This window comes from Primulina huaijiensis, unplaced genomic scaffold (assembly GCF_012295235.1).
Source record: "Primulina huaijiensis isolate GDHJ02 unplaced genomic scaffold, ASM1229523v2 scaffold31995_ERROPOS86906+, whole genome shotgun sequence".
Classification (NCBI taxonomy): domain Eukaryota; kingdom Viridiplantae; phylum Streptophyta; class Magnoliopsida; order Lamiales; family Gesneriaceae; genus Primulina; species Primulina huaijiensis.
This window is the reverse complement of record NW_027357516.1, coordinates 1-12,995: the sequence shown is the minus strand read 5'-3', so window position 1 is coordinate 12,995 and position 12,995 is coordinate 1. Positions and strand designations below refer to the sequence as shown.

General features: G+C 34.4%; 3 protein-coding genes and 1 long non-coding RNA gene across 11 annotated transcripts; 2 read left to right on the top strand and 2 right to left on the bottom strand.

The window, feature by feature from the left end:
• The first annotated feature begins 2,023 nt into the window (after positions 1-2,023).
• LOC140967963 (uncharacterized) lies at positions 2,024-4,097 on the top strand. The gene is made up of 4 exons (XM_073428766.1): positions 2,024-2,159; positions 2,475-2,626; positions 3,085-3,189; positions 3,488-4,097. The coding sequence occupies exons 1-4, from the start codon at positions 2,088-2,090 to the stop codon at positions 3,906-3,908; spliced, it is 750 nt and encodes a 249-aa protein (XP_073284867.1). The 5' UTR covers positions 2,024-2,087; the 3' UTR covers positions 3,909-4,097.
• Positions 4,098-4,344: 247 nt separating this feature from the next.
• Positions 4,345-7,863, top strand: LOC140967962 (hydroxyproline O-arabinosyltransferase RDN2-like). Of its 3 annotated transcripts, XM_073428765.1 has the most exons (10): positions 4,348-4,545; positions 4,760-4,840; positions 4,958-5,531; positions 6,102-6,169; positions 6,260-6,461; positions 6,596-6,693; positions 6,810-6,879; positions 6,971-7,042; positions 7,271-7,384; positions 7,552-7,863. In XM_073428765.1, the coding sequence occupies exons 3-10, from the start codon at positions 5,139-5,141 to the stop codon at positions 7,621-7,623; spliced, it is 1,089 nt and encodes a 362-aa protein (XP_073284866.1). In that variant the 5' UTR covers positions 4,348-4,545; positions 4,760-4,840; positions 4,958-5,138; the 3' UTR covers positions 7,624-7,863. The 3 variants fall into 3 exon arrangements, 2 of the variants coding, with proteins under 2 accessions (XP_073284866.1, XP_073284865.1); XR_012173671.1 differs by having other exon boundaries at positions 4,345-4,545; positions 4,760-5,531; positions 7,194-7,384; XM_073428764.1 differs by having other exon boundaries at positions 4,760-5,531.
• Positions 7,864-7,924: 61 nt separating this feature from the next.
• Positions 7,925-9,901, bottom strand: LOC140967964 (uncharacterized). Of its 6 annotated transcripts, none has more exons than XM_073428770.1 (4): positions 9,668-9,900; positions 9,236-9,300; positions 8,363-9,069; positions 7,925-8,262 (listed from the first exon to the last, which is right to left on the bottom strand). In XM_073428770.1, the coding sequence occupies exons 3-4, from the start codon at positions 8,955-8,957 to the stop codon at positions 8,138-8,140; spliced, it is 720 nt and encodes a 239-aa protein (XP_073284871.1). In that variant the 5' UTR covers positions 8,958-9,069; positions 9,236-9,300; positions 9,668-9,900; the 3' UTR covers positions 7,925-8,137. The 6 variants fall into 6 exon arrangements, with proteins under 6 accessions (XP_073284871.1, XP_073284872.1, XP_073284874.1 ...); XM_073428771.1 differs by having other exon boundaries at positions 8,363-8,985; XM_073428773.1 differs by having other exon boundaries at positions 8,363-8,976.
• Positions 9,902-11,077: 1,176 nt separating this feature from the next.
• Positions 11,078-12,982, bottom strand: LOC140967969 (uncharacterized). Its single transcript, XR_012173672.1, has 3 exons — positions 12,833-12,982; positions 12,021-12,224; positions 11,078-11,609 (listed from the first exon to the last, which is right to left on the bottom strand). It is a non-coding gene; the product is annotated as an uncharacterized lncRNA (long non-coding RNA).
• Between the last annotated feature and the right edge of the window lie 13 nt (positions 12,983-12,995).

Here is a 12,995-nt window from a genome sequence, read left to right as displayed (position 1 = left end):
ATTATATTTTATGCATACACAGCCGTCCAATCGTAGATTTTTAACACTAAAGTTTTATCATATTTTTTTAAAAAAAATACCCTTTAATAGTTTAAAAAACAAATTGCCATTTAAATTAAAATTATTATTATCTCGTGTTACGAAATATAGAGTCATGATATAAGTACAACGAGATTTGTACAACAATTCTTACAAAACAAAAAATTCTATATAAAAATTTCATTTATCAAAATGTCATGGTGAATTCAATATATAATCTCATAAGATAATAGCAAAATCTCACGAAATAATTATTGTAAATATCGACGTATAATGCTGTAATTTTAGCGCTTATTCAAGAAATATATCTCAATTTTTTTAGAACATTTGGATCATTTGTTTTGGAATTAATTTCCAAAAGTTAAGAATTTTGATAAAAATATTTTATGAAATCTGATGCAAATAATAAACAGTCAAATGCATCCACCTCTGCTATATGATCGCATCGCAGACTTAAAAACCGAAGAAGATTTAGAAGAAAGACAGTCAAAGTACTTCAGTTGATCGGTGAGTCAAAAAACTTACAAATGGATTTCTTTCTAAGTGGAAAAGTTAGGCATAAAATAGTTAAACCATCTTCAATTTATTATTTTTTAAGTCGGAAAAAATATTATAATAATTGAATCTCGAAACTAAAACTTCATCTTATATTTGAGATGTTTTGTGTCAGATGAGCTACATTCTACAAGTCGTAGACGGGTTTTGGTTTTTTAAACTTAATTGTTGTGTTTGTTTATATATACAACTCTAAAGTGTAATCAAGAACTCTCAAAGGCTTAACTAAATCGGCATACATATTAAATTTAATTATGAAAACGTTTAAATAATAGTAATTCATAAAGATGTATCTATCACTCATCCAAAACTGCATTTTTCTTTCAATCGGGACCAACATCAAACCTACTCTATATCACCATAAACAATCTTTATAATTTAGAGTATATTTCTTGTGAGACAATCTCACGAATCTTTATCTGTGAGACAGGTCAACCCTACCGATATTCAAAATAAAAAGTAACACTCTTAGCATAAAAAGTAATACTTTTTCATGGATGACCCAAATAAGAGATCTGTCTCACAAAATACGACACGTGATACTGTCTCACACAAATTTTTACCTATAATTTAATCTCGAACTAGATATTTTATTATAAATTTGAAACTTTATTATTTATAAGTGACGAACACAAATTTTGTTGACGAAGAAGACTTGTAAATCTCTTGAACTTTTAAGATTGCTCGTTCTAATATGTGGACACTGGCTAATCGGTTTTTATTGGGCTATTTTTAAAGTTTTGGGCTAAGACAACTTTTTCTGGGCTTGGACTTGTAAAGAAGTACCAAAATTAAAAAAACCAAAGTGTTATAAAAAAAATCCCTAAAACTCAACTGTCAAATTTGTGAGACAAATAATACGAAGATAATGTATAAATATCCGACATGAAAAATTGTATAGACTTGGTTTTTTCTAAAAAAAATATTCCAAGTTATAACTTAAAAAAATCACAAAAACTCCAATGAGATGGTTTTATAGGTCAATTTTGTGAAACAAAATCTTCGACCTAACCAATTTCATGAAAATATAATATTTTATCTTAAAAATATTATTTTTCATTTTAAATATGGATCATATTGATCTATCTCATAAAAATAATAGATACGTGAGATCTCTCATCAGTAATCTATTAAAAAAAATTTAATGTGAGCAACCAATAATATGTTTGTGAGATTAAACCGTGATGGACTAAAACAAGAATATAAACCAACAATTGGTTTGATTTGCTAATTTGACTGGAAGACAAGGGAGAGGGGTAAATGTGAGAAACCAATAAAATGTTTTTCCCCTAGTGACGTACGGCATATGCTTCGGTGTATTTATGTGAGATCCAAATCGAAATGTACAAAGCTAGGTTTCCCCTTCTGCGGAATCAGCATTATTCTTCAGATTCCCTCCTTTATTTTTGTTTCAATTTTATCTGTACAGGTATTGTTTAGATCTGTTCTCATAATCCAGGTGAAGATTTTTTTCGCTGTGTAAATAAATAGATATGTCGGCAGTTGTTGAAATCGTCGATCACCAATTCGTTGATGGTCTTCAAGATCTCGCGATCCATAACCAGGTTTTGTATTTTTTTCTTTGATTAATCGAATTTTCTTTATCTTTTTCATTACCTCGGGTGAAGTAGTTGTTCTTCTGTAATCAATTTCTGGGGTGGGTTTTTTTTTTTAGAAAAAAAAATCTGAAAACGGAATTGAACTGATTCTGAGCGTTAGAACCTGTTTTTTTAGTCTAATAGGGACGTGATTTGTTCGAATAATCGTTTGATTTTTTATGTTGGTGTGGATGAGCAAGGATTTGATTTGTTTTTCTTCACATATGTGGGGATTCTTTTTGACGTTTTGTTGATGAGATGAGTTGAATGTGTTGATTTCAGAAGGAAAGTTGTACAGAAGCAGAAATTGACCGAGTAGGGTGTGAGACTAACAGTATGGACAGCTGCTGTCATAATGGGGATTGTGCAATATGTTTGAACAAGATTGTGCTTCAAGAAACAGCTCTTGTAAAAGGTTGCGAGCATGCCTACTGGTTTGTCTGAATATCTTTCGATGTACTTGTTCCTTTTGTCATCATATCCACCATAAATTTTTATGATATAGCCTGTGTATGCCAACTTGTGTGTGATCCCTTCGTTAGTGAAGGATTTGTCAATAACATGAATTATGCTTGGGTAGGCTGGTTTTCTCATTATTCTTTTGAATAATTTTAAAGGCATTTGGGATTTATATGTTTCAGTTAATGATTCGAAACTTATGTGCGAGTTTTCAACAAACAATGCTTCAATTTCTTCTGCAGGAGAAGTAGGACGTGGGAGTTGTTCTTTCTCAATATTATATTATAGTTAACTAACGCAAGTTGATCAGTGAATTATTGCCATTTTTATTGGTTACAACAACATAATTATTAGTTTGGAAGCCTATTTCCATTGATTGAAATGCCATTATTGCTATCAACTAATTGTTGTTTATTTATATTTATTGGTCCAGTGTGACTTGCATCTTACGATGGGCCTCTTATAAAAATGAACCGACCTGCCCTCAGTGTAAAATTCCATTCGAGTTCCTCAATATTCATCGCACACTTGATGGAAGGTAATTTATTAGTACCTCATTCTTATCTTGAAATTTAATCTTTTTGGGCGATCTGGTAAAAGACGTAGTTATTTCAGGATGCTGGGTCGTAGAAATGCTGATTCTGTCGTTTGCTTTCACCTTTAGTAGATATTTTTTATTTTAAAAAAATACATTTCTAGATTAATCTTCATGAAATTCTAACTTCTTAACGTCAATTATGTGATGCCATAATAACATGATAAAAGCTAGAAGATTTTGTTAAAGAATATTTTGTTGTTTCTTTATTCTCATCTTACAAAACGTGCACTTTGAACAGCATCAATGATTTCATGTTTGAGGAGAGTGTATGCCTTCTTCTTAGAGCTTCATGGTTCAACCCATTGGCTGTGGTGGAACCGGAGGAGGCAGATTATGAAATAGAAGATTATTACTATGAGGATGAGGAAGAAGATTTAGATGATGCTTACTTAAGTAGTAGTTCCTCCAGTCTCCGTATTGGCAACCGAAGATGGGGAGACAATGGATTTGTTAGGTCAGGGAGGCAAGAAGCAAGACCTGTTTTTCACTCAAACATTGATAATGCAGGCGCTGGTTCGTCCAGTCGGCCTAAGAAGAAAGAGACCGCCTCCAAAGAAATAGTTGGGCGACGTGCAAAACGGGCATTAAAGCGTGAAGCTGCCGACAAGGCCGCCGCCGAAAAGCATCAGCTGCATTTGGTGAGGTTGGGCCGCAAGTAGATCTGATTAACACCCAAAAAAACTTCCAAGTCCTGAGTGCAGGCACATTGTACAGTATTTCTATGACTTTGTCTCTTCTTTGTAAACACGAGCTGTATCATGTGTATGGCTCCTTGCTTCCCTCCAAGATTTAGCTGATGCTGCCTTAGTACTGTACATTTAATTATTCTTCATAATATCCATTTTCTTCATAGTACTAGTTTGTTTTATTTTTTCAAAGTTCATTAATGAATAATGGAGTCAACTATATATGCATGCATGATTCATCAACAAAAGGACATTATACTGTAAGTTAATAATTAAAAGTTCCCACTGAAAGATAAATATACTTTAATTTGATTAAAATAAAAACAGTGGAATCAATATTATTTGGTACGGACGAATTAATCAATTTTCATCTCCCTTCAAGTTGACCAAAAAATAAGATAAGATGCGCTATGTGAATTGAGACATGCAATTAATTTCAAAGTAAATTGTACTAAATTACACCGATGCAGCATAGTCTCTCCTCGGGCTCTCCCAGAAATATTATTTCATTCACCTACAGTCCCGTACACTTTCGTTCATCTATATTTTTCAAGTTATCTGTTTTTGTTTGCTTGTTTCGGGATTTCAACGATATGCTTCTTCTCAGTCGGTATGTCAGCAGATCTGCTTTTTTTTTTTTTTACGCATTTTTTTTACATCTGTTTTAATAGTATCATTTCTTCATTAGTGGCCTTTTTTTGGTTTGGGAGCTTGTGAGGGCCGGACAATGTTACGTATGGAATTTCGTTGTATCTTTTGTTTCTATTGCTTGATCAGGCGAATAAATTTTCGGGTTCATTTTTTTTTTGTACATTTGTTTACAGGTGATAATCTGCAGTGATCAGTGGACTTTCTGTCGTGGGTTGTATTGCCATCTGTGGGGATTGAAGCTGCCTTTTTTGGAGGTGATATATATTTTTTCAAACCTCGTGTTTGTGCATTGATGTTATGAGTTGTTGCTTCGTAATTTGTGGCGATGACGATAAAGATTTTCCTCCCGTTTATGTCTTTTGTCTTGTCAGGAGAAGTATTGCCTTGATCACTGGGGTTTATTTGCTAAAGGTGTAAAGTTTTTAGGACTTGGAATTGCTGGATTTAAGGATATTATTTTTTGGTTTGGTTATTATTGAAGATTGAACAATTTGTTCGACTGGTTGGTCTGAAAATCTTGAAAGAGTTTGTCTGAACTTCTATTATACAGAAATGCTTGCGAGGAAGAACATGGGGCGTGCATCACCCGCTCTATTGGTATTGTTGGGTTTGAGTTCTTTCTTTGCTACATATAACTTGTTGACTTTGGTGATGCACAAGAAGGTTACGAAGAGTACAGAGAAGTGGAATGATCCTGTGATTAGTAGGCCTGACGAGACAAAGTTTGAAAAAGGTGCAAAATTTCATGTGGCATTGACAGCCACTGATGCACCTTATAGCAAGTGGCAGTGTCGAATTATGTATTACTGGTACCAAAAGATGAAAGATTTAACTGGATCAGATATGGGAGGATTTACTCGGGTTTTGCATTCAGGAAAGCCTGATAATTTAATGGATGAAATCCCCACTGTTATTGTAGACCCCCTACCAGAAGGGCTTGATCGGGTGAGCAAGAATTACTTGTTAATTTGTTGTTACCATGTTCATAATTCTGGACTTTTCCTTTTTGCACCCAGAAGTAATACATGTTAAACTGCATTTGAGTCATAATTAATCCCGTGAGCTTTTTCTTGAAAAGGCTTAAAGTTTTGTAACGCAAGATAGCTCGGAAAAAGAATTATGGCATGCTGTTTCACTGCATAGATTGTGCAAATCATGTTTATTCAAGTTTTGCCTGGTTACTCTGTGCTGACATGGCTGGAATTATCTACTTATTCATGTAGTTAATGCTGCACTGAATGACTGGTGGACTAAATATGCACCAAACATAGGAGTTCGATTTGTTTGTAGTAAAAAAGGGGTATGCATGAAAATGTGGTTTGCAGATTTTCATTTTACTGTAACAATTTTTAAGCTAGACGAAACTCAGAATTTATACTCCTAGTTTGATGCTCAGAATTTAAAATTTTTGGCCTGCGAAAGTCTTTTCCGTGGTGTAATTAATTTCTTGCTCCTATTTTTGTCCAATTCAAAGGTTGTATTTACAATGTATACTATATTTTGATATTGTGACAGGGTTACATTGTTTTAAATAGGCCCTGGGCCTTTGTACAGTGGCTGGAGAAAGCCACTATTGAGGAAGAGTATGTTTCCAATTCTTTTTATTGACAAGTCTAATTTTTCCACGCTTGTATTCCCTAAATCTTTATCCCATTTTATGAATTAATACGCAGGTATATTCTAATGGCAGAACCTGATCACGTTTTTGTTAATCCCTTGCCAAATTTGTCTCATGGAGATCACCCGGCCGCCTTCCCTTTTTTTTACATAAAACCAACTGATCATGAGAAAATTGTAAGAAAATATTTCCCCGAAGAGAAAGGTCCTTTGACAAGTATTGATCCAATCGGAAACTCTCCAGTGATTATTAAGAAGGTAGGAGTTTTTTGTTATTTGAATTATGTCTGCTTTCAAACTTTGAAAGGATAAGTATATGATCTCTAAAAGATGTAATTTATATATTTTACTTGTTAGTTGTTACATTGTGGTGACTAATCTTGCTCGTGCAGTCTACTCTCGAGAAAATTGCTCCTACATGGGTGAATGTATCTTTGCAGATGAAAGATGATCCAGAGACTGATAAGGCTTTTGGATGGGTTCTAGAAATGTATGTAGGATTCTTAAGTACTTTAGCATGAAATGTCTTTTTTAGTGATGAAATTTTTGAACTTGGCGGGACATATATTGTTGTTGAGATGGCTATCTTGTCTGTGTATATGACAGGTATGGTTATGCAGTCGCATCTGCTTTGCATGGCGTGCGGCATATTCTTCGTAAAGATTTTATGTTACAGGTCTATATCATTGCTGTCAATGGAACATATTTACTATTATTATTTTATCTTATCGACAATTGTTGAATTTATAATCTCGTATGATTTTTAGCCTCCATGGGACCTGGAAATCGGCAGCAAGTTCATTATACATTATACGTATGGATGCGATTACAACATGAAGGTATATTGTTTTCAAATAATTTATATATGTATTGGGATTTGAGGTCTCATTTTCGCAGGGACACAATTTCATTTTCTGCTATTTTCCAACTTGGGAGTGCCTCAAATATCGTCTTCCTATTTCTCTATATTGTGTTGCTCTCGCATGGTAGACCAGTCTTTTGGTTTTCGACTGTCATCTTGGGTTTATGATCAAACTGTTGGTAACCAAAAATGCGACAACTAACAGGGAGAATTAACTTATGGGAAGATCGGCGAATGGAGATTTGACAAGCGATCGCACCTTCGTGGTCCTCCACCCAAAAAAATCTCATTACCCCCTCCTGGTGTTCCTGAGAGTGTGGTATGTTTTTGTATTATCGCAGTGTAGTAACAGCATTCACTGTAACAAATAATAACTGTAATTCAATTGTCTCTCTTTGGTTGTTTTGCTAAAATCAAGGCTGTTACAATGTTCCTTTAACTTGCGCTCCTTGCTTCATTATTTCTTTCTGATTGTTCTCTCCGCAGGTGAGGCTTGTGAAAGCTGTGAATGAGGCAACTGCAAATATCCCTAACTGGGACACAGAAAATTCGAGCTGAGATTTATGCCATACTTCAACTTATTTGGAAAATGCAACAGAAAGACTCAAAGAGCAGTTCCCACTCTGTTCAATTTCACAAGCGTTAGATATATAAATGCTAAAAATTAACAAACAATACAAGTTGGAAGGTGATGTGAATTTTGTTTAAAGTTGGATCCTTTCTTTGTACCTCCGACATAGATACCCTTTTGAATTAACAATTGAAATCTTTAATTGTAGAGGCAAACTTCTTGATTCTTGCCCTGTTTAGGTTTATCTTTATGATACCAACAGCGTAACATATAATTAACAAACTGACGACTTTTTCTCATATTTGCGCTGGAGAATATTTTTTGAAAATTAGCAAATTGCTATCTTTATATATTTACAAGAATGGACATCATTAGCAGCAGTTCAAAACAAAGGACACTTGATAAATTAGCATGCCTTAGCAAATCGCATTACAATGAAAGTTGCCTGGGAGGCATCCAATGGCTGCTTCGGTTGACGGGGTCAAACATAACTTAAGATTATTAAGCCTTTGCAAAAGTTGGTGCTTTCCATTTCATATTGCTCAGCCAACCGGAAGGAAAGAAAAATTTTCCAGACTGCAAGCTCAAGAGGTTCTGTCTGTAAGGTATCAGTATATTCCTTAGACCTGTTTGATGAAAAAAGAAACACGATTAAAATGTAAGAAAACGCAACCAACGGTCAAGTGGGAATTGAGTTTTTGATAAAGGCACAGGTTTGTGCAGTACCTGAAATGCACATAAACTTGTAGATATGAGCAATTCGAGGGTTGCCTTTTGTACTCATGTGAGGCTTCTCTAGGCACTCCAAGAATGCTAGATCTGCCTTCAAAAGGTCGGTTTGATCATGTGTATCATATCCCATATCATGACAGTAGCAACAGAAATCCAACCAATCAATTGGACGTTTGTCCCAGACAAGAGAGCCTCTATCTTTCCCACTTGACCAGTTAGGTCCACAATAATGCCCATACCGTGGGAACAACTGAGACAGAAAACCTCTCGGACCCGTATGCCATGGAACTTTTGAAACATATGGTTTAAACCGTACCGTTGAGTGCTGAGCAGCAGATTCCGCGTTCCCATGAGGATGTGAATGCTTCTTTAACTTCCTATTGACAGTGGTGGGCAACTGAAATTTGTCTCTGGTTCTGATAACCCAAGGAACGAGTGAAAGGAGAGACCATTGCCAGAATTTGCCACCAGAAGTAGCCTTCTGCTTAGGTTCTTCCAAAATGATGCCACTAGACGAAAGAGGTGATGATACGTCCCTGTTTGGTTGGGATCTATTCCAAGGAATATACTGTTGCAGTTGAAGATTCATTTAACAAACAAGACTCAGCCTGAACCACCTATCGTTGGATCAGATATGAAAAAACAAAATGACAGTTCTGAAGAGTAATATATAGTGCAGACTTCAAACTTTATCAAAACAGCTGCAGTAGGTTCAAACAAACAATACAAGAGATGACCCTCGGTTGCTGTTAGTAATGTCAAAATGACCTATAAAATAAGGGTGGCCCCTTAGATTTTAAACGAGAGGCCAGCTAACTTGATAATACTTAATTCAAAAAACTTGTAATTTAGAAGAAAATTACACACCAAATAAATTTTTTTTCCTTCTCAATTCTGATTTCAAAGGGTACTTCTCTGCTTCATTTAGGTACCTGTTTGATCTATAAATATTTGAAAGGAACATCCACAGTAATTTAAATCTCACAGCTTAAGCCCTCAGAATTAAAGTTTGCTTCTAGTAAATCAATCACGGCTACAACAGTCAACAAACACCACTCCCACAGAAAAACAAGCGTCATTCAAATCAATAACATACAAACATATCCCCTCATATAAGTAAAATGTGCCCTCAAAACACTAACTGCAACAGACGATGAAGTTTCAAATACTCAAACTCCAAATCCTTCGTTCTGCCAATATAAATCTTCCAAATAAACTTCACAAATCAGTAAAATTTCCCGGTATCTACGAAAGCAACATACACACAGTGGCATCATACTGAAGGAGAAAATGCAAAACCTGAGCAAAGCTGACAGTATGAAGTACCCCGGACTGCAGAATCATTCCTCAAAACCCTCCATCCATCAACAAAATGCAGAACAAATTCGGGTGGTAGAATTGGATTCGATTTGTGACGTGGGTATGGGGAATCGTGCTTTTAATAAGCGTTTCTTAATGACCACAAAAAGCGGGTCCACATAGTGGAAGAAATCATATTTTGATGCCGAGTGTATGTACAGAGAAGAACCAAACCTACTTTCACATGTATAGGCATTTTTGGCCATTCGTCTGTCGCGTGACGTCAGTATTTGATTGGGGTCGACTAATTGGTCTCAAATTTTAACATATGACTAGCTATTTTGCACACGTATTGTACAGTTTTTTTTTTTTATAATTATCGAAGAATTGAAGTAAAATTTGATAAATTATTGAAAGACTAAAGTATCATTTTAATTGTTGTAATTAAAAAAATTAAAAACAAAAGTGTTTGTTGAAATTTAAAAAATAAAAACAAAAGTGTAATATTGGTATCATATAAGGAAAAAATTGGAAGAGCTAAAAACAGATCAAGACACTAATTTTGTCCCTATTGTAGATATTCTTAATAATGTATGTACAATTATTTTATAATTATCGAGGGACTAAAGTGAAATTTTACAAATTATCGAGGGACTAAAGTGTTATTTGAATTGTTGGAATTAAAAAAAATAAAAACGAAAGTGTTTGTTGAATTAAAAAATAAAAACAAAAGTGTAATATTGGTATCACATAAGGGAAAAATTGGAAGAGCAAAAAACAAACCAAGACACTATCTTTGTATCTATTATAAAGATTCTTAATAATGTGTGTACAGTTTTTTTATAATTATCGAATGATTAAAGTGAAATTGACAAATTATCGATGGAGAGACTAAAATACTATTTGAATTGTTGTAATTAAAAAAATAAAAACAAAAATGTTTGTTGAAATAAAAAAAAATAAAATAAAAAATGTAATATTGATATTTTAATAATATAGTATAGATAATATAGGTGAATATATTTTCTTCTGGTTAATTTGCATTGAATTTATGAACGATTTTGTTTTTTCAGATATTCTATAAATGTTTGTTTCCTCTCGTGTATGTTTTTTCCTCAATTTATTACATTGACAATCGTACTCCTCCAAAGACACTTTTGGCCCTTATATCCTACCAAGTTTAAACTAAAAAACACATTATACTACGTATGAATGTCTATTTTCGATGCAAGTTGTTAATTTTTTGTGGCCGAAAAGAATTTGTACATAAGATCGAAAGTTATCTAAAATGACAGAAAGAAGACAAATTCAACAAGATCATCTCAACAGCGGGAAAAACGTCGTTTATGGAAACAATAGTGACATAATTTACACCAAAATTAAACAAAATAATCAGCCAAATATAATTAAAAAAAACACAAGAGAAGGCATCCTTACAAGGTTACATTACATGCATAGCATGGTCACATATTACACAGTGGAATGGATAGGTTGCAGCAAATCATAGCGAATTGCCACTTGTGATTAAATAAAGTACAAACTCAAAAGTTTGAAATAAATATGAACTCAACCTAGACACTAGTTTACATTCTCAATATTCCCACCAAAAAAAAAAAGAAGTAAAATATATACCGTGCAAACACCAAACAGGGATCAAGATTGCAAATATATACTAACTTGCCAAGAAAGGAGAGAGGATATACGGGAGAAAGATGTTGTCAATAATTCGTCTGAGACAAACATTGGAAGCAGCAAACATCTAATTCCATCGAGGAGATGATGGTTTATACACGAAATCTTGAGGTATGGATCCATAGTTCAAATCCAGATTGTGCAGTTGCTCCATCAACTGAGACCTCCTTTCCTTAAAAAAGTCGAGACGAGTTGTCAATTCAACCAAAGTCGAAGAAGCAGCCGGTGGATGTCGAGAATAATCCAAAGCCTGTCCGTAAAACACACACTTGGTAATGTAAAAGATGACAGTGAACAGAGAATAAAGGTAATGCTCAACAATTCTCAGCCTCCGTCAAATCGTATTCTGATATCAGAGTAGTTTTTTTGAATACACTGTTGGTGTTTTAATACTGTCGATCATCTATGCATGACATGCATGTGACCAACATGCGTATATATCAGATACATGTAACTTACATTACCCGATAATAATTGGTTCATGCATCGAATCTCACGATGTGAAGCATAGAATATACGCATGCCATGCATGTGACCAACAAGCGTATATATCAGATACATGCAAACTTACATAATCCGGTAATAATTGGTTCATGTATTGAATCTCATGATGTGAAGCATACAACATAATCTAAACTAGAGACGCCAGAATCTGTTGTACCTCGGCGGCTCTAGAAGTAGATGGTATCAATGCAGAATCGACAGCACAAAGATCATCCATGGATAAACTTGTGGATGCCTCGGTACTTTTAGAGTCACTCAAGCTTGTTGCTTCCATGATCTGCTTCCGAGAAGGCTGCCTACTACTGCTACCGGATGTCAAGATTTGGCCCTTGATATTTCTCAGGTCAGTCCCTAAAAATTCCTGCAACCATTAAGGGTAGAGGAGCAAAGACTAAGTTTTGTGGTATCCAAGGCAAAAAATCTGAAGTGTTGTCATTTCTAATCAAAAGGAAAACAAAAGCATTCATCCATTTATAAATTTGTTGATTCTGATTAACATTGAGCGAAGTAAATAGAATGCACAACATGAACAGGATATAAAAGATAGAATTTATATGTTTTACAATAAGCCTCCTAATAATAACCCAGAGAATTAACAAGCTCAACAGAAGCTACCTGTAGACGTGGATCAAAGGCAATAGCTTATGTAACATTATGATTGATTTTGCTCTTGGTGCCAATCGCGTCCAGAGATTCTATTAGTGTTGCTAAAGTACAAAATATTTCTTCAAACTTACATGTGAAGGGGTAGACCAAAAAATACGAAGTACTCTTTAAAGGAAAAAGTGCAAATGAATTTAGAGAAAATAAGAATCTAGATCGAGGAAAATATCGCCAAGATTCAAATAATGCATGAGTTGCAAGAAAACTAAAGGCATAAAACTGATTACATGATAGCAAAACAGAATAGAAGATTTCTGACAAAGTGAAACTAGAATTGCGTGATAAAAAGAAGACAAGACTAATCACCTCAGTTCTTTGTTTTCTTTCATGGTTACAAACTGCTAGTGTTGAATCAAAATCTTGCTGGAAATATTTCCTGCATGCAAGGATTAAGCTGCTTCAGTAACAATTGTACTTCCCTCCGAAACTTAAAAAAAAAACGGAGGTAAGCTTGTTTGAAGACCAGTGA